The following is a 26,241-nucleotide window of genomic DNA, read 5'->3' on the forward strand; positions in this document are numbered from 1 at the left end:
TGCATGATAAACATTTTGTCAACAGCAAAACAATTAGAGCTAACTACCAATGTCAGTCTATAACCCACATCTAAAACACACCATGGTACTCTTCTTATTAGGTGTTCTGCTTTGCTTCAAACTAAGAGGAAAACGATGCCAAAGAATGAGGCACTCCTAGTTTGAGTAATGAATTTATTAAGGTACTTCCCAGATATCAAAACAAAGTACACGAAAATGTGAACATGAGCATTCAACTTGGATGCAGAAAAACATGTAAATGCTAAAATACTCACAGCAGTTAAACAATGTCAGGCATAAAAAGTACAATGCATCAACAATGAATATATATACATATGTGTGTGTGTGCGTGCACACATCGGAGCTGGATAATTAAGAATAAAAATGCATCACCATGGGGATCAGATCCAACAACATCAAGCTGTAGAACCCTGGACAGCTGAGACAGAAGATACCTTCCCCAATGGGATTTTGTTCTGGGCAGTGTGTCCACCCCCACAATTAGTTCCTTCTGCCTTAGCGCCAATCTTCCCCACCTTATATACCTTAAACAAACCAAAGAGGAAGGTTCTGACTACCACCCCCTCCCTTCCTGTAAGTTATGAAATTCAAGCTCTGGATGTACTCAGTCTGCGTCAAAAACACACAAAGGAATTGGCCCTGCCCCGATGGGCATTCCAGAGGCAGAGGAGCAGTACTTTTCCATAGTGAAAACATTGAAACCACTACCAGGACGAGACTCTCTTACCATGTCTACGACCACATTCCCCATGTTATGTTCCTGCACAGTGCAACCCAATGCTGATGAGAAGAAGCTAAACACATTCAGTGTAGAAAACAAGCTTTGTGGAAAAATACCTGAGCCACCAATGTGACAGCATCTGAAGATAAGCCAAACACAAAATGGAGTCAGTGGTCAAGATGGAGTCAGTGGATAAATACAGATAGCATTACAGTAGGTTGTCTCTATGCCATGCTACCCATATTCACAGCATTCACGGTCTCTCCCAGGTCATCCATAGCACGATCACTGTATCTGCAGATTGACCCTCATGAATAGCTTTTGTAGAAATCATTGACCCTTTAATACCTTTCGCTAAGTCAACTGTTTCCAATAACGTGGGATTGCTACAGCTGAGCAATCTCGTATTTTTTTTTTTTAGAAAAAAACAAGAAAACACAAATTGCTCACAAATGTAGAGGACACTACTCACACCAAACTCGTGAATAACAGCTACGACTCTTACTGCCAAAACATACTCATCTACACCTTCATCCTCACTCTGCTTTCTCTTGAAAAATCTATGATGTTTGCACATTATGCTCAGCTTCTCAGCGTATTGTTTACCCGCACATGACAACGCCTCTTTATATTGATCCCAATCATCTCCCGATGCCCCCTGTGGTGCACTCGCTGGTGAATTGTCAGACACCTGTTTTGGTGCAAGACCAGTAAAACAGTACAAAATTGCCACTTTGCGCACTGGTGTAAACGTTGCAGCATCAATAGCCACAAGGTAGTTCCAAAGGATTCTTAGCCACTGTCGCCATTTGATGCTTGGTTTGCCTGGTAAATGTAGGAATGGTTGTGGCTGAGCAATGTTGTTCTGTTGCCATGTTAAATCAGGGTCTACACGCTGTATCAAATACCAGAAGCTGACTGCCAAAGCAAATAATAAAAAGAGGTAACCCTGCTTTGCTGATCTGGGTTGATTAATTGAGTAACGTGTAATCTGGACCAGAAAAGTATTTTGTTTACATAAATCGAAGCATGTGTCCACGCACTTCCTTTCAATCTCCTGAAAATGACCAAAATGCTTTCATGAGCCCGCCGACCACTGCTCAGTGTGTCGCCCGTGCGTTGTGCATGGACGCGTGCCACCAAGGAAACAATGTAGTTGCACAGAGAAATAAGTTGCGTGAAGCTCAGCGCCCACTTTTGACTTGAAAACCAAAACGAGACGTTTGATGTGGCAAAACAATGCCCCTAAGGATGCGTAAACTCCTTGTGTAGTGCACGCACTGACGTTTGTGCACGAAGAGACAGCTTGGGCCAAGTACCTGCTAAACACTTCTACCAGCACAAAACACGTATCCTAGTGTGCCAATTGCTACTCAGGATCCATATGCGGTGTCAAACCAAACCTCCAGAGATAAGCCACAAACCTCCAATTCTACGGATGCGCACTGGACAGCTATGCAAACGCAGTCATAATAAGGTTAGTGGGTTATCCTCCATAGTTCCCCTAATCGCCATATCATGGTGGGGAATAAAAGGGAAATAAACACAATGATAATTGAGTTTTATTCCTGATGAGTAATACACCTACAACGGGGAGCGTCCAATACCCCCACGCTTCACCTGCAACTGACTAGCGTTGCTGTGAGTCTTGGAAACACTCTTCGACTTCCCGACTTTGGAACTATACTAAAATAACAAGGTATACGTTACAAAATAAGGCCTTGGGGCTTCACAAGGCTACTTACTACAGCTCTTATCACATCAGCACGACAACCAGCACTACCAAGTTTCCCAGGTCCAAGTGTGATGTGCTGCAAAAGTCATTTTTTTTCCCTTGGAATTTGGGGACTTGATAGTGTTGTTTGTTCCATTATACAGCAGGACTACAGGTCCCAGAATGCACAGTTGAAAAAACACATGGCCTGAAGCAGTACATCACGCACGGACCTGGGAATTTTCCCAGCTATCAGTAACGAGTAAACATTTTATTGGACTCATGAACATCCCAATCTCAATACCCCATCAGGTTGCTATGCACATTCTTTAGTTTTTGCAGGCCCGGACGCTCTGGGTTACATTTCAATTGTGCCCATGCTGTTTTTTTTGGGCTCCTTAGACTCCTGGCTCGGCTCGTCCCATAAATTCTTGGGCTTGCCCACCTCTAGTAAACATAAACATACATGAATGAAGGCCCCACAAATGGCATGTAGAAGCATCTGTGGGCAAGATGGACATATGGGGAGACACCTACCAGAATGACACGGAGTCAAATCAGAGATATTCTGGTGGTGGAGATCCGTCTCCATGCAAGCTGTGGCAATACCCGGCCTCACAACATAGTCGAAACGTTACGATTGGAAAATATGGGCTTTTTCTACTGCTACTAAGGCCGCCATTTTGGAAGGTTTTGGCTACTTTATAAGACAGCAACTGCTTTGAAAATACACATAGTCGTGTTTTTAAAATATGTCTCTAGCACTTTGGAAACGGGATATCTTATTTGTGATATATCACAAATGCATACGGTAAACACTCGACCGTGAATTATAGTCTTTCTGACTGTTACAGGACGAAATACAATGTTAATGTTACGGTCGAGGATAAATGTGAGAACTCCTTTTTTTCTCCTTATGGCACTTAACTTAGAAGATGTGTGTACACACTCCAGAACGTCTGGAAAGCGGCGTCCTGGTTCTTTACTAGTGATAGTCCCTTTTCTCGTTTCAGACGTAACTTCCCGCTGGTTCTGAGGAGTAAAGATGGCTGCGCCCTGTGAGTCGGATCTTCAATCGGATTCCGCGCCGCCGCCGCTGAAGATTCCTAAGCGCGAGAATATGTCCCCTGCTTCACCCGGGCTCAGCGATGGACACCCGTCTTTGTCGGCACCTTCTACCCCAAGCCATTCGTCGCCTCTAGAGGGATGCGCCGGTGGTCCTGGCCTTGCCTTGTCGCCCTCCGTTTCCTTTTCCACGTCAGCCGCTTGTCGCGGAATGTCCTGGACCCCAGCAGAAACAAACGCGCTTATCGCCGTGTGGGGCAACGAGCGGCTGGTGGAAGCGCACTACCAGCAGCTGGAGGGCTCAGGCACCCTATTCGCCAGCAAAGCTCCTGGTCCCGCCATGTATGAGCGAGTTTCCCGAGCCTTGGCCGAACTGGGTTACGAGCGGACTCCGTCGCAGTGCCGGGAACGCATGAAGGTAAGGATTGGGTGAATGGGACAGTATGGGGTTCTGCGATAAAAAGCGATGGCTGCCTGTAAAATAAGCTTTGGGCACAGCGTCACCACCCACGGTTAGAATTGCAGTTTACGATTATATGGAAAACCGTACTGGTAAACGCACTATTGAACTTTTGTAGCAGGACATTCCTGTGATTGATGAAGCTCATAAGGGCGTGGCTTAAAGGGTCACCTGCAAGAGTTAACAAAGGGCAACGGAATGTCACTCAGGCCTTTGACACCTTAGACTTAGAGCGAAAGGACTGAGAGGCTGCCGTCAACCACTGGGTTAAAAACAGCGCACTGTTTTATTTTAGTACAGCACGTGGTTAGGTTTTCAAGGGTTATTCTATTATTGGAAGAGATACCGTTTTGTAAAACCTGTATGCGTAGCTCGGCGAACCACAAAACTCTAGTCTTTTTTTTTTTCCTTTCCTCTTAAATAGTTAGAGCGTCCTTGTGTATGTACGCCTGTTTGTTTAGCCTGAGTACCAAACCCGAACCCTACCACGCCCCCTTGTAAGCGCGTCCAAATCCTAGATATTGCTATCCACCAACAGCACGATAGACATCAGATCACTTGTCTGTTCTCAAAGGATAGGAGCATTTCCATGTTTCTGAAAGTCACAACACAACCTACTTATCACTTCTGATCATTCACTAAAAAATCAAGTGACCCAGATCGGTAAACCCTGCTACTGCTGACTAACGGAGGGCCACTCACACACAAAGCGAGTAAGGGGCAAAGGTTAGTGCAGGTATCACTCAACTGGAAATTTCTAGAAGAAGAAACGCTAGCTGTATGTAAAAACTAACAATTGAAGTTGCAACCATATGGTAAACATGAGATAACACAACTTAACTCCCATACATTGACTCAGGCTACACAACAATGCTATTACCAGGAACTTGGCACCATGCAAGTGGCAGCCCCATCCAAGGAGGGAGTATTGGCGGTGCAGGCACACACCTCGAGTGCAGGGCTAGACCATCGGTTGCCTGCTCATAAAAGTAACAGGGAATCTCTTAACAGACATGGAGTCGGAAATTTAGCATAGATTGGACAAACTGTAAGGAAAACTCTGAGATATCATCTGTTATATTTACCCCATTATATGCATCACAAGGGCTATGGGATATTCTCAATAGGTCAAACATACTGCGCTTGCTCGACAACATACCATCGCTCTTTGATCTTACAACACAAGATCTCCTCTCTATGTAAAGTTTAATACCTTTGTGTGGATTAGTCAGAGAGAATCTATCCTGACATCATGGTCCGATCGGAGCGTTGTAGAAAGAATCTTGGCACATGAAGGCTTGCTGACATGTTGGGGTATAAAAATCAACAAACCAGAAATAGAACAAGACCCCTGTGTACTATCAAAGGGGAGACGGATAATGTGTCTAAATAAGAAATCATTGAGTACCTCAAGAGCCACTCTGAATATTAAACCTCTGACGGTAGATAAAAGAATTACTGTACAGGTGACAGGAAATTTAGGAGGCACTCAACATGCAGATATAAGAACCAACTGCAGGGAACAGGGTCAATGGAACTGGGACTGGCTTTCCTCAGCCCTGATCATAAAAGGGAGAAAGCATCTTTAGCCACAAAGGCCTTTTTTCGAATACTCTTATGAATGTGATCAGGTTAGTAAGTTGGAATGTGGCCTTTCTGACCTTGCAAATTGCCAGTCCTAGGTTTGAGGATTTCGTGAGTAATGCTGATATTTTGTGCTTTCACAAAACCTGGTTTGTTGAGCCTTTACCGATTCCAGGTTGTTTAATTATTCAGATTCCCGCACAAAAGAAAAATCTGTTTGGAAGACATATGGGAGGTCTAGCACCTATGTTAAATTGGCTCTTTTAGTCGGGGTGGAGGCCTGGGAGAAATCAACAAGGGATGTTATCGTGATAACTATATATGGCCTGACTTTTTCAAATAAATCAACGCCTGTATCCATTTTAAATTTATATCTACACCCAAGTCAAGAAATAAAACAAGTTAGGGTAAGAGGAATACTTTCTTTAATAAAATAATTTTTCTATGAACACCCAAATCACAAATATATGATTGCCCGAGACTTTAATACCCACAATTCAGGCCAGGAGACTGGGCTCCCAGGTGATTGTGCAAGAATGACTCTGGATTCTTTCTTCAAATAATTTGAGCTGAGAACGACTGATCATAGTAAAAACGTGGCTGGTAGACTCATACAAACTTTCAGAAATATCTCGACACTAGATTAACATTTTTTAAAGCAGAATACTAATGACTAGATGCTTAAGACACAAGGTTATTAATAGTCCTGAAAGTGATCGTAAACCCGTAGCAATAGAAATTGACCCTGGAGCAGTGAGGTATTCGCCCTACAAGGCTAGTGGAAAGCCAATATCATCTAGTCTATGCCCCCTTACGAATCAGATAAAATGGAGTATGGCCCGCTTTGTCAAGTATGAATCCTGAAAACAGGCCAATGGCCCGCTAAGACCAGAAACCGGGGCACGTCGGACAATTACCCAGTGGGGAATTATAATTAATAAATTGCACGATGCACTTAATATTTCTATACTGCATGGGCACACTGGTGCGAATAGAAGAGTAGGTGAAAAATTCCTTGCATCTAGGGAATATTTTCACCCAAGAGAATACTTGTGTCCCCATAGATGTATTAGAAATTGTAAACTCTCCTTCTCTAATACAAGGGTTTATTTCCCTTACAATCACACTTCTCTCTCTACTTTGGGGTGGAGCTGCCATTGGGGGTACCAAGCAATTTTGCTGTGGCGGCATTTGTTGTACTTGGGGCATTACTGGTTGCTGCACATTTTTGGGTGGCATTTGAGGTGCATATATTATTTGTGGGTTTGACTGTGGCTGCACTACTGTATTCCCTCCCAATTTGTTCATCCCATCTCTTAACCCTGCAATTTTCTAATGAAATGTCCATATCTATGACAATAACGACATGTTTGATCCATCTTCTGGGGACCTATCCTGCCCAGTCCTATATCTCCTCATCCTACTCTACTACTTCCGTGTGCCCTTACATCATCCTGCTGTTATGGGTACTGTTGTTGTTAGGTTCCTGGGACCGAACCAATAGACATTGTAGTCATCTGAGTGGTGGCCCCTACTACATCCACTTCCATTGCTCCCTTATTTACCAAATTGGCTGCTGCCTTCTCAGTCACCTCCTGCTTGTTTCTGTCTTTTTCCTGTTTCTTTTTACAAAAATGTATTAAGTGAGTCTGTATCTCTGTCCAGGGATTAGCTGCCAACACAACTGTTATCAAGATAATCCTACACATCAGAGGATAAAGTCCTCTTCACCACGTTATAAAACAATACAGCATTTCTCCCTGTTATTTACAACCGTGACCTTCTTCTTGAATCCATTTTTCTTTCATCCTACTGAAAAACTGAGTGGTGTCCTCATTCGGCTGCTGAGTGAGTCACGAGGGACCCGATGTATGGCCGGTCTGGATACATCTTCCTCAGCTGGCCCCAGACTACTGCCCAAACTAAATTGAGTGGGGAACCATCAGACCTAGTCTCAGTGAGGGTAACCTTTCTCACCCCAGCCTTGTGGAAAGCAATATCAATCTCATCCTGTGTAAGAGAGCTAAGTAAACTCTTTATGCCCCCTATTGCCAGGATGATGCCTGCAGTTTGTTTCTCAAATGACCTAATACATTTCAATTTTATTTCAATTCGATCTTTATTCATGATTTGGAACTCAAAGAAGTTAACATGATCAATACAACACAATTCTCAATAACCTAGTCACACATCCTAGAAAAAAATAAGCGATAATAAAATTCACCAGTGTCATCTCTAAAACAAACATCATAAATAATTCATAGAGATCCCTCATACATCAGCTGTTGTGTAGCCATTTTAATTATGTCTTTGGGCACATTATTTTAGCAACTAGGCCTTTTTCTTGTGCCCTTTAGCCTAGTAAAATTATATTCTGCTTCATTTTATTGTTTTAGAATCGGCCACATATGTTGTGATGTTTTCTTTTCTTTATCTAGTTGCCCTTTCTCCTAGGAAAGCATTATGTTTCTTAGGGCAACATTCTTTCCCTCTGTGCTTTCCTCAAGGCTGCAACGAGAGAGGATTGTCGTCTGCACAAGTAGTACGCTGCGTCTGTAACGTTCACAGGAACACAAGTGCGTGGGGACATCTCTCAGCTTTTTTTATTATAAAAACATTTCCTTATCCTATTCACATTAGAGGGAGGTTCCTGCCAGATGACCACGACCGCATGCTGTCTGAGATCGTTACAGATGCTTGCTAAGACCACAGGTTACCTGACCTACATGGGGAGATTTATCTTTAAACAGGCTTCCTTGCTGCCGTCATTCTCAGGTATGGGGGAGGTGATGTCTTCCCAGGATGGAATCCTAAAAGGCGGATTAGGGCTTATCATGCTGTGCTCTAACATAGCTTAAGTAGGAATCACAGATATTGTGCACAGTAACAGTATGGTGGGACTTTTCTTGTGTTTCACTTTGCGTGTTCCCTTTTAGCTTTTAGTATGTTTAATGATTCTAATTATTGCATTTCATGCCATCTTATCTAAGACGCACTTGATTAAAAAAAGTATTTTTGAACCATTTTCTGCCTCTGTTTGTCTTTGCATGTGCAAGACTAATGTAACTGAGAGAAAACGGATGAGATCTGATCCACCCCGATTTGACTGAGAAGTCGTCTTGTCTTGCGTCCTGTTGACACAAATCATCACTGCTCTTAGGCAGAGATGAGGCGCTGCTAGTTGGCCGAAAACCGATTAGTCTGACAGTTGTCACATGGTGTGGATTTGAACTCAGTTCCCCACAATTCAGGTGATGCTACCACCCAAATCCAGCAGACTCATTAGAATAATGAGAGCCCATGCGACTTGGCGCCACTAATGTTTACTCAGGCCCTGATTTTCGGATACTCCTAAGTATTTCTGTCTCACTACGTGCTAAAAGCACCTCAATACTATATACAGAGACATCCTTGGCTTTGAGGATTTCCTCCTCAGCTACGTAGGTAATATTTATCCAACACTGTAGGTTGTTCAAGCTTGAACCTTAAAAGAATCAATCCACATTTTTGGTGTCCTTATCTCTGAACCAGTATATTTACCATAGTGAACCCGCAATGGGTAGCAGTTGCAGTATACATGCAAACTTACCTCACCGCCCATTTGCTAGGTAATGCCTCACAACCCAGAGGGGTCCTGTAACATTTGTAGTTGAGGCTTATCCAGCCTACAGAACAGAAATATTCTTCTCTTGGGTCACCTTTCCAGCAGTCGATGGTAACATTTAATACATTTCATTAGTACACACCTGCTAACACAGCTGCACAATACAGAGCTCATGCATACTTTGAGATACCTCTATCCTTTTTAGGACCATAATAATTGGCTTGATGGCGCCCTGCTACACATAATACTACACATTGGGTCGTCTGAGCAATGATGGCCCTACCTGGCCTTTATTGACCACATATACACTTCACCATGATGCAGCTACCTTGGTGGTAGCTGAGGTTTGTCGCCTATAAGTTGAACTTGCAGCGATATATAGACTTTTAGTACAGTTTGTAATGCAAACATTAAATACTTACCCAGTGTTGGAAATGGCTTCTCTGCAGGGTCACCCCCAAATGTTTTGCCTTCCTACTCTTCTTTTTCTGACCTCATTTTTGCTGGATTTGGGACTCTGGCACTTTACCACTGCTAACCAGTGCTAAAGTGCATGTGCGCTCTGCCTAAAAACATTGTAACATTGGCTCAGACCCAATTGGCATATTTAATTTACTTGTAAGTCCCTAATAAAGTGCTCTGCGTGTGCCTAGGCCCTGTAAATTAAATGCTACTTGTGGGCATGCAGCACTGACTGTGCCACCCACATAAGTAGTCCCTTAACCATGTCTCAGGTATGCCATTGCAGGGTCTGTGTGTGTAGTTCCACTGTCACTTCGACCTGGCATTTACAAGTACTTGCCTGGCTGCCCAAAGGACTCATCTGGACTGCTTTGCTGAGAAGGACTGCTGCCCTCTGACTTTGGTGAGAAGTGCTCTCCAACGGCTTGGATTGAGCTTGCCTCCTGTTTTAATGAAGTCTTCGGGCCAAAAAGACCTAATCTCTTCAGGAAAGTCCTTGTGCTCCAAAAATCGACGCAAGGCCCGTTGGAAACGATTGTAGGAAAGTACCATCTTGCCTGGCATGTTACCCCCATATTTCACTGTATGTATGTTGTTTTAGCCCTTGTGTCACTGGGATCCTGCCGGGCAGGACCCCAGTGCTCATAGTATGTGCCCTGTATGTGTTCCCTGTGTGGTGCCTAACTGTATCACTGAGGCTCTGCTAACCAGAACCTCAGTGTTTATGCTCTCTCTGCTTTCTAAATTTGTCACTGCAGGCTAGTGGCTAAATTTACCAATTCTCATTGGCACACTGGTGCACCCATATAATTCCCTTGTATATGGTACTTAGGTACCCAGGGTATTGGGATTCCAGGAGATCCCTGTGGGCTGCAGCATTTCTTTTGCCACCCATAGGGAGCTATGACAATTCTTACACAGGCCTGCCACTGCAGCCTGAGTGAAATAACATCCACGTTATTTCACAGCCATTTTTCACTGCACATAAGTAACTTATAAGTCACCTATATGCCCAACCTTCACTTAGTGAAGGTTGGGTGCCAAGTTACTTAGTGTGTGGGCCCCCTGGCACTAGCCAAGGTGCCCCCACATCGTTCAGGGCAATTTCCCCGGACTTTGTGAGTGCGGGGACACCATTACACGCGTGCACTATACATAGGTCACTACCTATGTATAGCGTCACAATGGTATCTCTGAACATGGCCATGTAACATGTCTAAGATCATGGAATTGTCTGGGGGACAATTTCATGATTCCCCGGGTCTCTAGCCAGAACCCGGGTACTGCCAAACTGCCTTTCCGGGGTTTCCACTGCAGCTGCTGCCAACCCCTCAGACAGGATTCTGCCCTCCTGGGGTCCAGGCAACCCTGGCCCAGGAAGGCAAAACAAAGGATTTCCTCTGAGAGAGGGTGTTACACCCTCTCCCTTTGGAAATAGGTGTGAAGGGCTGGGAGGAGTAGCCTCCCCCAGCCCCTGGAAATGCTTTGATGGGCACAGATGCTGCCCATCTCTCCCTAAGCCAGTCTACACCGGTTCAAAGATCCCCCAGCCCTGCTCCGGTGCGGAACTGGACAAAGGAAAGGGGAGTGACCACTCCCCTGACCAGTACCTCCCAAGGGAGGTGCCCAGAGCTGCTCCAGTGAGTCCCAGACCTCTGCCATCTTGGAAACAGAGGTGTTGGGGGCACACTGGACTGCTCTGAGTGACCAGTGCCAGCAGGTGACGTCAGAGACCCCCTCTGATAGGCTCTTACCTTTCTTGGTAGCCAAACCTCCTTTTCTGGCTATTTAGGGTCTCTCTTCTGGGGAATGTGAGAAAGTAGCCTCTTTCTAGCCTTGTTACCCCCACTTTGGGCCTGTTTGTGAGTGTATGTCAGGGTGTTTTCACTGTATCACTGGGATCCTGCTTGCCAGGGCTCAGTGCTCATAGTGAAAACCCTATGTTTTCAGTATGTTTGTTATGTGTCACTGGGACCCTGCTAGTCAGGACCCCAGTGCTCATAAGTTTGTGACCTATATGTATGTGTTCCCTGTGTGGTGCCTAACTGTCTCACTGAGGCTCTGCTAACCAGAACCTCAGTGGTTATGCTCTCTCATTTATTTCAAATTGTCACTGACAGGCTAGTGACCAATTTTACCAATTTACATTGGCTTACTGGAACACCCTTATAATTCCCTAGTATATGGTACTGAGGTACCCAGGGTATTGGGGTTCCAGGAGATCCCTATGGGCTGCAGCATTTCTTTTGCCACCCATAGGGAGCTCTGACAATTCTTACACAGGCCTGCCACTGCAGCCTGAGTGAAATAACGTCCACGTTATTTCACAGCCATTTTACACTGCACTTAAGTAACTTATAAGTCACCTATATGTCTAACCTTTACCTGGTAAAGGTTAGGTGCAAAGTTACTTAGTGTGAGGGCACCCTGGCACTAGCCAAGGTGCCCCCACATTGTTCAGAGCCAATTCCCTGAACTTTGTGAGTGCGGGGACACCATTACACGCGTGCACTACATATAGGTCACTACCTATATGTAGCTTCACAATGGTAACTCCGAATATGGCCATGTAACATGTCTATGATCATGGAATTGCCCCCTCTATGCCATCCTAGCATAGTTGGCACAATCCCATGATCCCAGTGGTTTGTAGCACAGACCCTGGTACTGCCAAACTGCCCTTCCTGGGGTTTCACTGCAGCTGCTGCTGCTGCCAACCCCTCAGACAGGCAGCTGCCCTCCTGGGGTCCAGCCAGGCCTGGCCCAGGATGGCAGAACAAAGAACTTCCTCTGAGAGAGGGTGTGACACCCTCTCCCTTTGGAAAATGGTGTGAAGGCAGGGGAGGAGTAGCCTCCCCCAGCCTCTGGAAATGCTTTGTTGGGCACAGAGGTGCCCAATTCTGCATAAGCCAGTTTACACCGGTTCAGGGACCCCTTAGCCCTGCTCTGGCGCGAAATTGGACAAAAGAAAGGGGAGTGGCCACTCCCCTGACCTGCACCTCCCCTGGGAGGTGTCCAGAGCTCCTCCAGTGTGCTCCAGACCTCTGCCATCTTGGAAACAGAGGTGCTGCTGGCACACTGGACTGCTCTGAGTGGCCAGTGCCACCTGGTGACGTCAGAGACTCCTTGTGATAGGCTCCTTCAGGTGTTGCTAGCCTATCCTCTCTCCTAGGTAGCCAAACCCTCTTTTCTGGCTATTTAGGGTCTCTGTATCTGGGGAAACTTTAGATAACGAATGCAAGAGCTCATCCGAGTTCCTCTGCATCTCTCTCTTCACCTTCTGATAAGGAATCGACTGCTGACCGTGCTGGAAGGCTGCAAACCTGCAACATAGTAGCAAAGACGACTACTGCAACTCTGTAACGCTGATCCTGCCGCCTTCTCGACTGTTTTCCTGCTTGTGCATGCTGTGGGGGTAGCCTGCCTCCTCTCTGCACCAGAAGCTCCGAAGAAATCTCCAGTGAGTCGACGGAATCTTCCCCCTGCAACCGCAGGCACCAAAAAGCTGCATTACCGGTCCCTTGGGTCTCCTCTCAGCACGACGAGCGAGGTCCCTCGAATTCAGCGACTCTGTCCAAGTGACCCCCACAGTCCAGTGACTCTTCAGTCCAAGTTTGGTGGAGGTAAGTCCTTGCCTCACCTCGCTGGGCTGCATTGCTGGGAACCGCGACTTTGCAGCTACTCCGGCCCCTGTGCACTTCCGGCGGAAATCCTTTGTGCACAGCCAAGCCTGGGTCCACGGCACTCTAACCTGCATTGCACGACTTTCTAAGTTGGTCTCTGGCGACGTGGGACTCCTTTGTGCAACTTCGGCGAGCACCGTTTCACGCATCCTCGTAGTGCCTGTTTCTGGCACTTCTCCGGGTGCTACCTGCTTCAGTGAGGGCTCTTTGTCTTGCTCGACGTCCCCTCTCTCTTCAGGTCCAATTTGCGACCTCCTGGTCCCTCCTGGGCCCCAGCAGCGTCCAAAAACGCCAAACGCACGATTTGCGACTAGCAAGGCTTGTTGGCGTCCTTTCGGCGGGAAAACACTTCTGCACGACTCTCCAAGGCGAGAGGGATCCGTCCACCAAAGGGGAAGTCTCTAGCCCTTTTCGTTCCTGCAGAAACCTCAGCTTCTTCTGTCCAGTAGAAGCTTCTTTGCACCCGCAGCTGGCATTTCCTGGGCATCTGCCCATCTCCGACTTGCTTGTGACTTTTGGACTTGGTCCCCTTGTTCCACAGGTACCCTAGATTGGAAATCCACAGTTGTTGCATTGCTGGTTTGTGTCTTTCCTGCATTATTCCTCTAACACGACTTCTTTGTCCTTAGGGGAACTTTAGTGCACTTTGCACTCACTTTTCAGGGTCTTGGGGAGGGTTATTTTTCTAACTCTCACTATTTTCTAATAGTCCCAGCGACCCTCTACAAGGTCACATAGGTTTGGGGTCCATTCGTGGTTCGCATTCCACTTTTGGAGTATATGGTTTGTGTTGCCCCTATCCCTATGTTTCCCCATTGCATCCTATTGTAACTATACATTGTTTGCACTGTTTTCTAAGACTATACTGCATATTTTTGCTATTGTGTATATATATCTTGTGTATATTTCCTATCCTCTCACTGAGGGTACACTCTAAGATACTTTGGCATATTGTCATAAAAATAAAGTAACTTTATTTTTAGTATAACTGTGTATTGTGTTTTCTTATGATATTGTGCATATGACACTAAGTGGTACTGTAGTAGCTTCACACGTCTCCTAGTTCAGCCTAAGCTGCTCTGCTAAGCTACCATTATCTATCAGCCTAAGCTGCTAGACACCCTATACACTAATAAGGGATAACTGGGCCTGGTGCAAGGTGCAAGTACCCCTTGGTACTCACTACAAGCCAGTCCAGCCTCCTACAGGGAATTCTTCAGATAACGAATGCAAGAGCTCACCAGAGTTCCTCTGCATCTCCCTCTTCAACTTCTACCAAGGAGCGACTGCTGACTGTTCCTGGATGTAGGAGGCTGGCCTGGCTTGTAGTGGGTACCAGAGGTACTTACACCTTGTGCCAGGTCCAGTTATCCCTTATTAGTGTAGAAGAGGTGTTTCTAGCAGCTTAGGCTGATAGAAGGTAGCTATGGCAAAGCAGCTTAGGCTGAACTAGGAGACATGTAAAGCTCCTACTATACCACTGGTGTCATATGCACAATATCATAAGAAAACAAAATACACAGATGTACTAAAAATAAAGGTACTTTATTTTTATGACAATATGCCAAGAGAATCTCAGTGAATACCCTCAGTATGAGGATATGTTGTATACACAAGATATACGTGCACAAACCAAAATTATGCAGGTAATAGTAAAAGGAAGTAATGCAAGCAATGTAAAATTACAGTAGATTACAATAGGAGCACATAGGTATAGGGGCAACACAAACCATATACTCCAAAAGTGGAATGCGAACCACGAATGGACCCCAAACCTATGTGAGTTTGTAGAGGGTCGCTTGGACTGTAAGAAAACAGTGAGGGTTAGAAAAATAGCCCATCCCAAGACCCTGAAAGGTAGGTGTAAAGTGCACCTACTGCCCCCAGAGAGCACAGATGTCGTGATAGGGTGATTCTGCAGGAAGAACAAACGCCAGCAACGCAACAACAGTGGATTTCCGGACTTGAGTACCTGTAAGACAAGGGGACCAAGTCCAATAGTCGCGACAGTGTCGAGAGTGGGCAGGAGCCCAGGAAATGCCAGCTGAGGGAGTAAGGAAGCTGCCACCTGTTGGGAGAAGCTTGGAGTTCTGCAAGAAAGAAGAGGACTAGGAACTTCCCCTTTGGAGGATGGATGTCCCACATCGCGAAGAAGCTTGCAGAGGTGTTCCCACGCAGAAAGACCGCAAACAAGCCTTGCTATCTGCAAGGGTCGCAGTTAGGGTTTTTGGGTGCTGCTGTGGCCCAGGAGGGACCAGGATGTCACCACTTGGATGAGGAGACAGAGGGGGCGCCCAGCAACGTAGGGAGCCCTCACAGAAGCAGACAGCACCCGCCGAAGTACCTCATCAGGCACTTAGAAGAAAAGTGAACCGGAGTCCACCCGAAGTCAAAAAAGAGAGTCCCACGACGCCGGAGGACAACTCAGAAGGTTGTGCACTGCAGGTTAGAGTGTCGGGGACCCAGGCTTGGCTGTGCACAAAGGAAATCCTGGAAGAGAGCACAGGAGCCGGAGCAGCTGCAAATCACGCGGTACCCAGCAATGCAGTCTAGCATGGGGAGGCAAGGACTTATCTCCACCAAACTTGGACTGAAGAGTCACTGGACTGTGGGAGTCACTTGGACAGAGTTGCTGAGTTCCAAGGACCGCGCTCCTCGTGCGGAGAGGGGACCCAGAGGACCGGTGATGCAGTCTTTTGTTGCCTGCGATGGCAGGGGGAAGATTCCGTCCACCCACAGAAGATTTCTTCAGAGCTCCTGGTGCAGAGAGGAGGCAGGCTACCCCCAGAGCATGCGCCACCTGGAAACAGTCGAGAAAGCCGGCAGGATGAGGCGATACAAGGTTGCTAGTAGTCGTCTTTCTACTTTGTTGCGGTTTTGCAGGCGTCCTGAGCAGTCAGCGGTCGATCTTTTGTCAGAAGGTGAAGAGGAAGATGCAGAGGAACTCTGATGAGCTCTTGCATTCGTTATCTGGTGAGATCCTCAAAGCAGAGACCCTAAATAGCCAGATAAGGAGGTTTGGCTACCTAGGAAGGAGGATTGGCTACCAAGAGAGGTAAGAGCCTATCGGAAGGAGCTTCTGACGTCACTTGCTGGCACTGGCCACTCAGAGCAGTCCAGTGTGCCAGAAACACCTCTGTTTCCAAGATAGCAGAGGTCTGGGACACACTGGAGGAGCTCTGGGCACCTCCCCTGGGAGGTGCAGGTCAGGGGAGTGGTCACTCCCCTTTCCTTTGTCCAGTTTCGTGCCAGAGCAGGGCTGGGGGATCCCTGAACTGGTGTAGTCTGGCTTAAGCAGAGATGGGCAGCATCTGTGCCCATCAAACCATTTCCAGAGGCTGGGGGAGGCTACTCCTCCCCAGCCCTCACACCTATTTCACAAGGGAGAGGGTGTTACACCCTCTCTCTCAGAGGAAGTCCTTTGTTCTGCCTTCCTGGCCCAGGGCTGCCTAGACCCCAGGAGGGCAGAAACCTGTCTAAGGGGTTGGCAGCAGCAGCAGCTGCAGTGGAGACCCCGGAAAGGCAGTTTGGCAATACCTGGGTTCTGTGCTAAAGTCCCGGGGGATCATGGAATTGTCCCCCCAATGCCAGAATGGCATTGGGGTGACAGTTCCATGATTTTAGACATGTTACATGGCCATGTTCGGAGTTACCATTGTGACGCTGTACATAGGTAGTGACCTATGTGCAGTGCACACGTGTAATGGTGTCCCCGCACTCTCAAAGTCCGGGGAATCTGCCCTGAACGATGTGGGGGCACCTTGGCTAGTGCCAGGGTGCCCACACACTAACTTTGCACCCAACCTTCACCAGGTGAAGGTTAGACATATAGGTGACTTATAAGTTACTTAAGTGCAGTGGTAAATGGCTGTGAAATAACGTGGACGTTATTTCACTCAGGCTGCACTGGCAGGCCTGTGTAAGAATTGTCAGATCTCCCTATGGGTGGCAAAAGAAATGCTGCAGCTCATAGGGATCTCCTGGAACCCCAATACCCTGGGTACCATATACTAGGGAATTATATGGGTGTAGCAGTATGCCAATGTGAATTGGTAAATGTAGTCAATAGTCTGTTAGTGACAAATTTGGAAAGCAGAGAGAGCATAACCACTGAGGTTCGGGTTAGCAGAGCCTCAGTGAGACAGTTAGGCATCACACAGGGAACACATACTTATGAGCACTGGGGCCCTGCCTGGCAGGGTCCCAGTGACACAGAATAAAACAACATATATACAGTGAAATATGGGGGTAACATGCCAGGCAAGATGGTACTTTCCTACACAACCCCGCAAACCCCCCAAATGAAGGACAATAAGACTAGCCATGACCTGATGAGTCTTCATTGTCTAAGTGGAAATATCTGGAGAGTCCATCTGCATTGGAGTGGGTACTCCCAGGTCTATGTTCCACTGTATAGTCCATTCCCTGTAGAGATATGGACCACCTCAACAATTTAGGATTTTCACCTTTCATTTGTTTTAGCCAAAGGAGAGGTTTGTGGTCTGTCTGAACAATGAAGTGAGTGCCAAACAGGTATGGCCTCAACTTCTTCAGTGCCCAGACCACAGCAAAGGCCTCCCTCTCTATGGCAGAACAACGCTTTTATCTAGGGGTCAACCTTCTGCTGATAAAAGCAACTGGTTGATCCTGGCCCTCAGAATTCAGTTGTGATAAGACTGGCCCTACCCCTACCCCTAATTCAGATGCATCAGTTTGAACAATGAATTTCTTGTAGTAACATGGGCTTTTTATGACAGGTGCAGTGCACATGGCCTGTTTGAGCTCCTCAAAAGCTTTCTGACAGCTAGCTGTCCCCAATAGCTTTTTATTCATCTTTTTACTGGTGAGATCATTAAGTGGGGCTGCTATGGAGCCATAGTTTTTAATGAATCTCCTGTAATACCCAGTGAGGCCTAGGAAGGCTCTCACCTGGGTCTGTGTTGTAGGGGGAACCCAATCCATTATTGTCTGGATTTTGCCCTGAAGTGGTGCAATCTGTTCTCCATCTCCCAGGAGTCCCAGATAAACCACCTTTCCCTGCCCTATCTGGCACTTTGAGGCCTTGATAGTGAGGACTGCCTTTTGCAGGGCCTCCAAAACTTTCCAAAGGTGGACAAGGTGCTCATCCCAGGTAGAGCTAAAGACAGCTATATCATCTAGATATGCTGTACTAATAGCCTCCAACCCTTGCAGGACTGTATTCACCAACCTCTGAAAAGTGGCAGGTGCATTATTCAAACCAAAGGGCATCACTGTAAATTGGTAGTGCCCTCCTATAGTTAAAAATGCAGTTTTAGGTTTAGCATCCTCAGCCAATTTGATCTGCCAATACCCTGCGGTCAAATCAAAGGTGCTTAGATACTTGGCAGATGCCAGTGTATCTATGAGCTCATCTGCCCTGGGTATAGGGTGAGCATCAGTTTTTGTTACCTGGTTGAGACCTCTGTAATCAACACAAAACCTCAACTCCACTTTTCCATCTTTTGAGTGAGGCTTTGGTACAAGCACCACAGGACTCGCCCAGGGGCTTTCAGAAGGTTCAACCACTCTTAGATCAAGCACTTTCTGAACCTCTTGTTTTATGCAGTCCCTGACATGGTCAGACTGCCTAAAGATTGTACTTTTGACAGGCAAGCTGTCTTCAGTATCAATTGTGTGTTCACACCAAGATGTGGTGCCTTGCACAGTTCAAAAGAGTTCAGTAAATTGTCCAAGGAGATTTATGCAGTTGTCTTTCTGTTCTGCAGTCAGACAATCTGCTAAAACTACTCCCTCCACTAAAGCATCCTCTTCAGTGGAGGAGAAGAGATCAGGGAGAGGGTCACTCTCTTCTTCCTGTTCTTCATCTGTTGCCATGAGCAGGGTGAGACCAGCCCTGTCATAGTAGGGTTTTAGGCGGTTCACATGAATCACCCCAAGGGGACTCCTGGCAGTGCCCAGGTCTACCAGATAGATAACCTCACCCTTTTTCTCAACAATTAGATGGGGTCCACTCCATTTGTCCTGGAGTGCTCTTGGGGCCACAGGCTCCAACACCCACACCTTCTGTCCTGGTTGGTACTGAATCAGAACAGCCTTCTGGTCATGCCATTGCTTTTGGAGCTCTTGGCTAGCCTGAAGGTTTTTACTAGCCTTTTTCATGTACTCGGCCATTCTGGATCTAATAGTCCACTATGTCCTGTTTGGGAGCTTTTAAAGGTTGTTCCCAACCCTCCTTCACAAGTGTTAGTGGAGTTACAGTGTGCCCAAAGAGGAGTTGAAAGGGGCTGAAGCCCACTCCTTTCTGGGGTACCTCCCTGTAAGCAAAAAGGAGGCAAGGTAACAGGACACCCCATCTCCTCCTGAGTTTTTCAGGGAGTCCCATTATCATTCCTTTGAGAGTTTTATTAAACCTCTCTACCAGTCCATTGGTCTGTGGATGATAAGGTGTGGTGAATTTGTAGGTTACACCACATTCCTTCCACATAGCTTTCAAGTATGCAGATATAAAGTTTCTACCCCTGTCAGATAAAACCTCTTTTGGGAAACCCACCCTGGAAAAGATTTCCAGGAGGGCTTTTGCCACTGCTGGAGCTGTAGCGGTCCTTAGAGAAATTCCTTCAGGATATCTTGTGTCATGTTCCACAACCACCAAGATAATCCTATTGCCTGAAGCAGTAGGAAGGTCAAGGGGACCAACTATGTCAACCCCTACCCTTTCAAAGGGGACCCCCAACCACAGGTAGTGGAATAAGGGGAGCCTTTGGTGTGCCACCAGTCTTGCCACTGGCTTGGCAGGTCACACAAGACTTAAAAAATCTTTAGTGTCCTCTGACATCCTAGGCCAGTTAAACAGGGGGAGAAGCCTTTCCCATGTTTTGATCTGGCCCAAATGCCCAGCCAAAGGAATGTCATGTTCCAGAGTTGGAGGAACTCTCTGTACTGCAGGGGAATGACCAATCTCCTGGCTGGTCCAGGTTTTAGTCCCTTGCCTCTGTGTACAAGAGGTTGTCCTCCCAGTAAACTCCATGTGAGTCACTGACATCCGCATTTTGCTGTTTGACAGCTTGCTGTCTGAGATCCTCTAATGTGGGACAGGATTGCTGTGCCACACTCATCTCTTCCCTGGGAGGCCCCCCTCCACCGAAAAGCTCAGCAGTGTCTGCTGCCAGCATATCTGGTGAAGGTTCTGCACAGGGAGGAAATTGTTCTTCCTCGGAATGAGAATAATCTGTAGAGGGAGGGATAGTGGGTAGGGATTTACCCTTGCTACCCATAGCTTTAGGGAGCACTTGGTCCATTGTTCCAGGATCCAAGTTACCGTTTCCTATTTGGTTTTTGGCCTGAGCCCTTGTCAAAGCAAAAATATGCCGAGGAATGCCCAGCATTGCTGCATGAGCCTCCAACTCCACTTCTGCCCAAGCTGATGTCTCTAAATCATTCCCTAGTAGACAGTCTACAGGTAAATCTGAGGCAACCACAACTTTCTTTGGACCAGTAACTCCCCCCCCCCCCCCCCCAGTTGAGATTCACAACAGCCATGGGGTGGCTAAGAGTGTTATGAGCGTCTGTCACTTGGTACTGGTGACCAAGTAGGTGTTGTTCAGGGTGCACCAGTTTCTCTATCACCATGGTAACACTGGCACCTGTGTCCCTGTAGGCCTGAACCTCAACACCATTTATTAGGGAAAGTTGCTTGTACTTATCCATATTAAGGGGACAAGCAACCAAGGTGGCAAAATCAATGGCACCTTCAGAGACTAACACAGCCTCTGTGGTCTCCCTAACAAGACCAACCCCAACTAAATGACCAAAAGTGAGCCCAGCTACTCCCTTGGATTGGCTATTAGTAGGTTTGCTCCCACCACCACTGCTATTACTAGGGACACTAGAATTTGCAGTAGGGGTTGTGGTAGTGGAAGGTTTGGTGTTTTTCTTTGGACACTGGCATCAGTTGTCCAATGGCCTTTGACTTGACACAATAACACCAAGGCTTTTTAACTTGATTTGAAGAGGATTTGGACACACCACCCCCACCAGAGGAGTTTTGTGGGCCTGATGAAGACTCGGTTTTACTTTTGTCCCCACCCTTGTCAGAAGACTTACCATCCTTCTTCTTGCCATCCTTCTCACCCCCTGTATGAACTTTTCTGTTCACTCTTGTTCTGACCCATTTGTCTGCCTTCTTTCCCAATTCTTGGGGAGAGGTCAGATCTGAGTCCACTAGATATTGGTGTAACAAGTCAGACACAGTTATTCAGAATATACTCTCTCAGAATAAGATTATACATGATTTCATAGTCAGAAACTTTACTGCCGTGTAACCACCCCTCCAAGGCCTTCACTGAACAGTCTACAAAGTCTGTCCAGTCTTGTGAGGACTCTTTTCTGGTGTCTCTGAACTTAATCCTGTATTGTTCAGTGATTAAGCCAAATCCATCCAAGAGTGCATCCTTCAAAACTGCTAAATTGTTAGCATCACTTTCTCTAACAGTAAGGCGCTTATCCCTACCCTTTCCATTGAAAGATAGCCACAATATAGCAGCCCACTGCCTTTGAGGGACCCCCTGTACCATAGAGGCCCTCTCAAGTGCAGCAAACCCCTTGTTGATGTCATCCCCCTCCCTGTAAGGGGGGACTATCTTGTGCAGATTCCTGGAATCATGCTCTCTGACAGGATTACTGTAGGAAAGTACCAATTTGCCTGGCATGTTACCCCCTTATTTCACTGTATATATGTTGTTTTAGTGTATGTGCCACTGGGACCTTGCCAGGGCCCCAGTGCTCATAAGTGTGCCCTGTATGTGTTCCCTGTGTGATGACTAACTGTCTCACTGAGGCTCTGCTAACCAGAACCTCAGTGGTTATGCTCTCTCTGCTTTCCAAATTGTCACTAACAGGCTAGTGACCAATTTCACCAATTCACATTGGCATACTGGAACACCCTTATAATTCCCTAGTATATGGTACTGTGAGGTACCCAGGGTATTGGGGTTCCAGGAGATCCCTATGGGCTGCAGCATTTCTTTTGCCACCCAAAGGGAGATCTGACAATTCTTACACAGGCCTGCCAGTGCAGCCTGAGTGAAATAACGTCCACATTATTTCACAGCCATTTACCACTGCACTTAAGTAACTTATAAGTCACCTATATGTCTAACCTTCACCTGGTGAAGGTTTGGTGCAAAGTTACTTAGTGTGTGGGCACCCTGGCACTAGCTAAGGTGCCCCCACATTGTTCACGCCAAATTCCCCGGACTTTGTGAGTGCGGGGACACCATTTTACGCGTGCACTATACATAGGTCACTACCTATGTATAGCGTCGCAATGGTAACTCCGAACATGGCCATGTAACATGTCTAAGATCATGGAATTGCCCCCCCAATGCCATTCGGGCATTGGGGGGACAATTCCATGATCCCCCAGGTCTCTAGCACAGAACCTGGGTACTGCCAAACTGCCTTTCTCGGGGTTTCACTGCAGCTGCTGCTGCTGCCGCCAACCCCTGAGACAGGTTTCAGCCCTTCTGGGGTCCAGCCAGGCCTGGCCCAGGAAGGCAGAACAAAGGACTTCCTCTGAGAGAGAGGGTGTTACACCCTCTCCCTTTGGAAAAAGGTGTTATGGCTGGGGAGGAGTAGCCACCCCCAGCCTCTGGAAATGCTTTGATGGGCACAGATGCTGCCCATCTCTGCATAAGCCAGTCTACACCGGTTCAGGGATCCCCCAGCCCTGCTCTGGCGCGAAACTGGACAAAGGAAAGGGGAGTGACCACTCCCCTGACCTGCACCTCCCAGGGGAGGTGCCCAGAGCTCCTCCAGTGTGCTCCAGACCTCTGCCATCTTGGAAACAGAGGTATTGCTGGCACACTGGACTGCTCTGAGTGGCCAGTGCCATCAGGTGACGTCAGAGACTCCTTCTGATAGGCTAGTAAGAAAGGTAAGAGCCTATCTTCCTTCCTAAGTAGCCAAACCTCCTTTTCTGGCTATTTAGGGTCTCTGCTTTGGGGAATTCTTCAGATACCGAATGCAAGAGCTCACCAAAGTTCCTCTGTATCTCCCTCTTCACCTTCTGCCAAAGGATTGACCGTTGACTGCTCAGGACGCCTGCAAAACCACAACTAAGTAACAAAGACGACTACTGCAACCTTGTATTGCTTCATCCTGCCGGCTTCCTCGCCTGTTTCCTGGTGGTGCATGCTCTGAGGGTAGCATGCCTCCTTTCTGCACAAGGAGCTCTGAAGAAATCTCCTGTGAGTCGACGGAATCTTCCCCGTGCAACCGCAGGCAACAAAAGACTTCATCACCGGTCCTCTTGGTCCCCTCTCAGCACGACGAGCGTGGTCCTGGAACTCAGCAACTCTGTCCAAGTGACTGCCACATTCCAGTGACTGTTCAGTCCAAGTTTGGTGGAGGTAAGTCCTTGCCTCCCCACGCTAGACTGCATTGTTGGGAACCGCGTGTTTTGCAGCTACTCCGGCTCCTGTGCACTCTCCGAGGATTTCCTTTGTGTACAGCCCAGCCTGGGTCCCGGCACTCTAACCTGCATTGCACGACCTCCTGAGTTGTCCTCCGGCTTTGTGGGACCCTCTTGTGCAACTTCGGGTGAGCTCCGGTTCACTCCACTTCGTAGTGCCTGTTCTGGCACTTCTGCGGGTGCTGCTTGCTTCAGAGTGGGCTCTTTGTCTCGCTGTACGCCCCCTCTGTCTCCTCACGCAATTGGCGACATCCTGGTCCCTCCTGGGCCACAGCAGCATCCAAAAACCCCAACTTGCAGGTAGCAAGGCTTGTTTGCGGTCTTTCTGCGGGAAAACACTTCTGCACGACTTTTCACGACGTGGGACATCCATCCTCCAAAGGGGAAGTTTCTAGCCCTTGTCGTTCTTGCAGAATCCATAGCTTCTACCATCCAGTGGCAGCTTCTTTGCTCCCACAGCTGGCATTTCCTGGGCATCTGCCCACTCCCGACTTGATCGTGACTTTTGGACTTGGTCCCCTTGTTCCACAGGTACTCTCGTCTGGAAATCCATTGTTGTTGCATTGCTGGTGTTGGTCTTTCCTGCAGAATTCCCCTATCACGACTTCTGTGTTCTTTGGGGAACTTAGGTGCACTTTGCACCCACTTTTCAGGGTCTTGGGGTGGGCTATTTTTCTAACCCTCACTGTTTCCTTACAGTCCCAGCGACCCTCTACAAGGTCACATAGGTTTGGGGTCCATTCGTGGTTCGCATTCCACTTTTGGAGTATATGGTTTGTGTTGCCCCTATCCCTATGTGCCCCCATTGCATTCTATTGTGACTATACATTGTTTGCACTGCTTTCTATTGCTATTACTGCATATTTTGGTATTGTGTACATTTATCTTGTGTATATTTGCTATCCTCATACTGAGGATACTCACGGAGATACTTTTGGCATATTGTCATAAAAATAAAGTACCTTTATTTTTAGTATATCTGTGTATTGTGTTTTCTTATGATATTGTGCATATGACACTAGTGGTACTGTAGGAGCTTCACTCGTCTCCTAGTTCAGCCTAAGCTGCTCTGCTAAGCTACCTTTTCTATCAGCCTAAGCTGCTAGACACCCCTATACACTAATAAGGGATACCTGGGTCTGGTGCAAGGCGTATGTACCCCTTGGTACTCACTAAAAGCCAGTCCAGCCTCCTACAGTAGTGAAATGTATTAACCAATATGTAAGATGTATAATTGATATGGTTTTGATTAACTGCAAGAATAAAATCAAACTGCTGCAGTCCAGGATTGATTTCAGCTCATGTTACGTCAGTTTTACACAACATTGACCCTGAGGCTTTGTCCTACGTAGATGATATCTACTTTACTGATGATGATCTCCTTCAACATGTAAGATGGGTGAGTCGTATTTGGAATTTGCTGAATTGGGCTATAAATTAAATTTACAAAAGAAACAAAACTAAAATAGCTTTCCTCAGTGCCCTATTTTTGGGAATAGAACTTTCAGATAAAGGCAAGAGCCTAGCACCCCAGTTGTTAGAAAATGCACACAATTGCAACCACCAAACACCATAAAAAACTGCAGTCACTATTGGGATTTTTAAACTTTGGCAGATCATATGTTCCAGATTATGCACAATGCATTAAAAATTAGTTGACTTAATACATCCTGACTTTTCCTGGGCAGCTAAACAGTCCTGAAAAGTAGACACAATTCTGAATTCAGCACGGGGTCATTTGTGTAGCTCCTTTAAGGTTTCCCTGTAAAATGTAAAAGTTGAAATAAATAAAAAATGACATTGAGTTGAAAAAATACAGCTATTTCTGTGTACATTTTCCTCTGTAACTTTTTACTACTATAGCAGATTTTTTAAAGCAATATACCGTTACTTCTGCTGGACCTTTCTGGTTGCAGCGATATATTGGGCTTTGTAGGCTCAACAAGAATCCAAGGTACCCAGAGCCAATAAATGAGCTGCACCGTGCAATGGGTTTTCATTGTATACCGGCTATACAACAATTCATTTGGTAAAATATAAAAAGATAAAACAGGTATTAAGGAAACCTGTGTATTTCTGAAATGGGCACACACTATGGAGTTTATAAGCAGTGGTTATTTGCACATCTCTGAATTGAAGGGTACCCATATTAGCACGTGAATTACAGGGTATTTCTCAAAATGACTTTTTTCTTATACATGGTCTTACTTTTGGAAGGCACAAATGTAGACAAAGACAATTGGCAATATCACTTGTTCTATTCTGTTTTCCTCTAAGTCTCCTTATAAAAATGGAACCTCACTTGTGTTGGTAGGCCTAGTACCCGTGTTGGGAAACACCCCAAAATGCAACATGGACACATTACATTTTTCCACTGAAAACTGACTCTATTTTGGCAAAGTGTGTAGCTGTGAATTTTGGCCTCTTGATCAACCGCCACCTAGGGAAACCTAACAAACCTATAAATTACTTTA

At 46.6% G+C, this 26,241-nt stretch overlaps 1 protein-coding gene across 5 annotated transcripts in view; it reads left to right on the forward strand.

The window, feature by feature from the left end:
• Nucleotides 1-3,426: 3,426 nt before the first annotated feature.
• The window catches only part of MSANTD2 (Myb/SANT DNA binding domain containing 2), a 436,899-nt gene continuing 414,084 nt past the window's right edge, over nucleotides 3,427-26,241 (forward strand). For 2 of the 5 annotated variants that reach the window (XR_011201505.1, XR_011201506.1), the window contains exon 1: nucleotides 3,435-3,939. Coding sequence is in view for 3 of the 5 variants with exons in the window: in XM_069224518.1 (XP_069080619.1) it covers nucleotides 3,502-3,939 (438 nt within the window). In the remaining 2 variants the exon portion in view is untranslated. Of the gene's footprint in view, nucleotides 3,940-26,241 lie in introns of all 5 variants that reach the window. The other 3 variants (XM_069224518.1, XM_069224519.1, XM_069224520.1) reach the window with 3 other exon arrangements.

Source organism: Pleurodeles waltl, chromosome 3_1, assembly GCF_031143425.1.
Source record: "Pleurodeles waltl isolate 20211129_DDA chromosome 3_1, aPleWal1.hap1.20221129, whole genome shotgun sequence".
Classification (NCBI taxonomy): Eukaryota; Metazoa; Chordata; class Amphibia; order Caudata; family Salamandridae; genus Pleurodeles; species Pleurodeles waltl.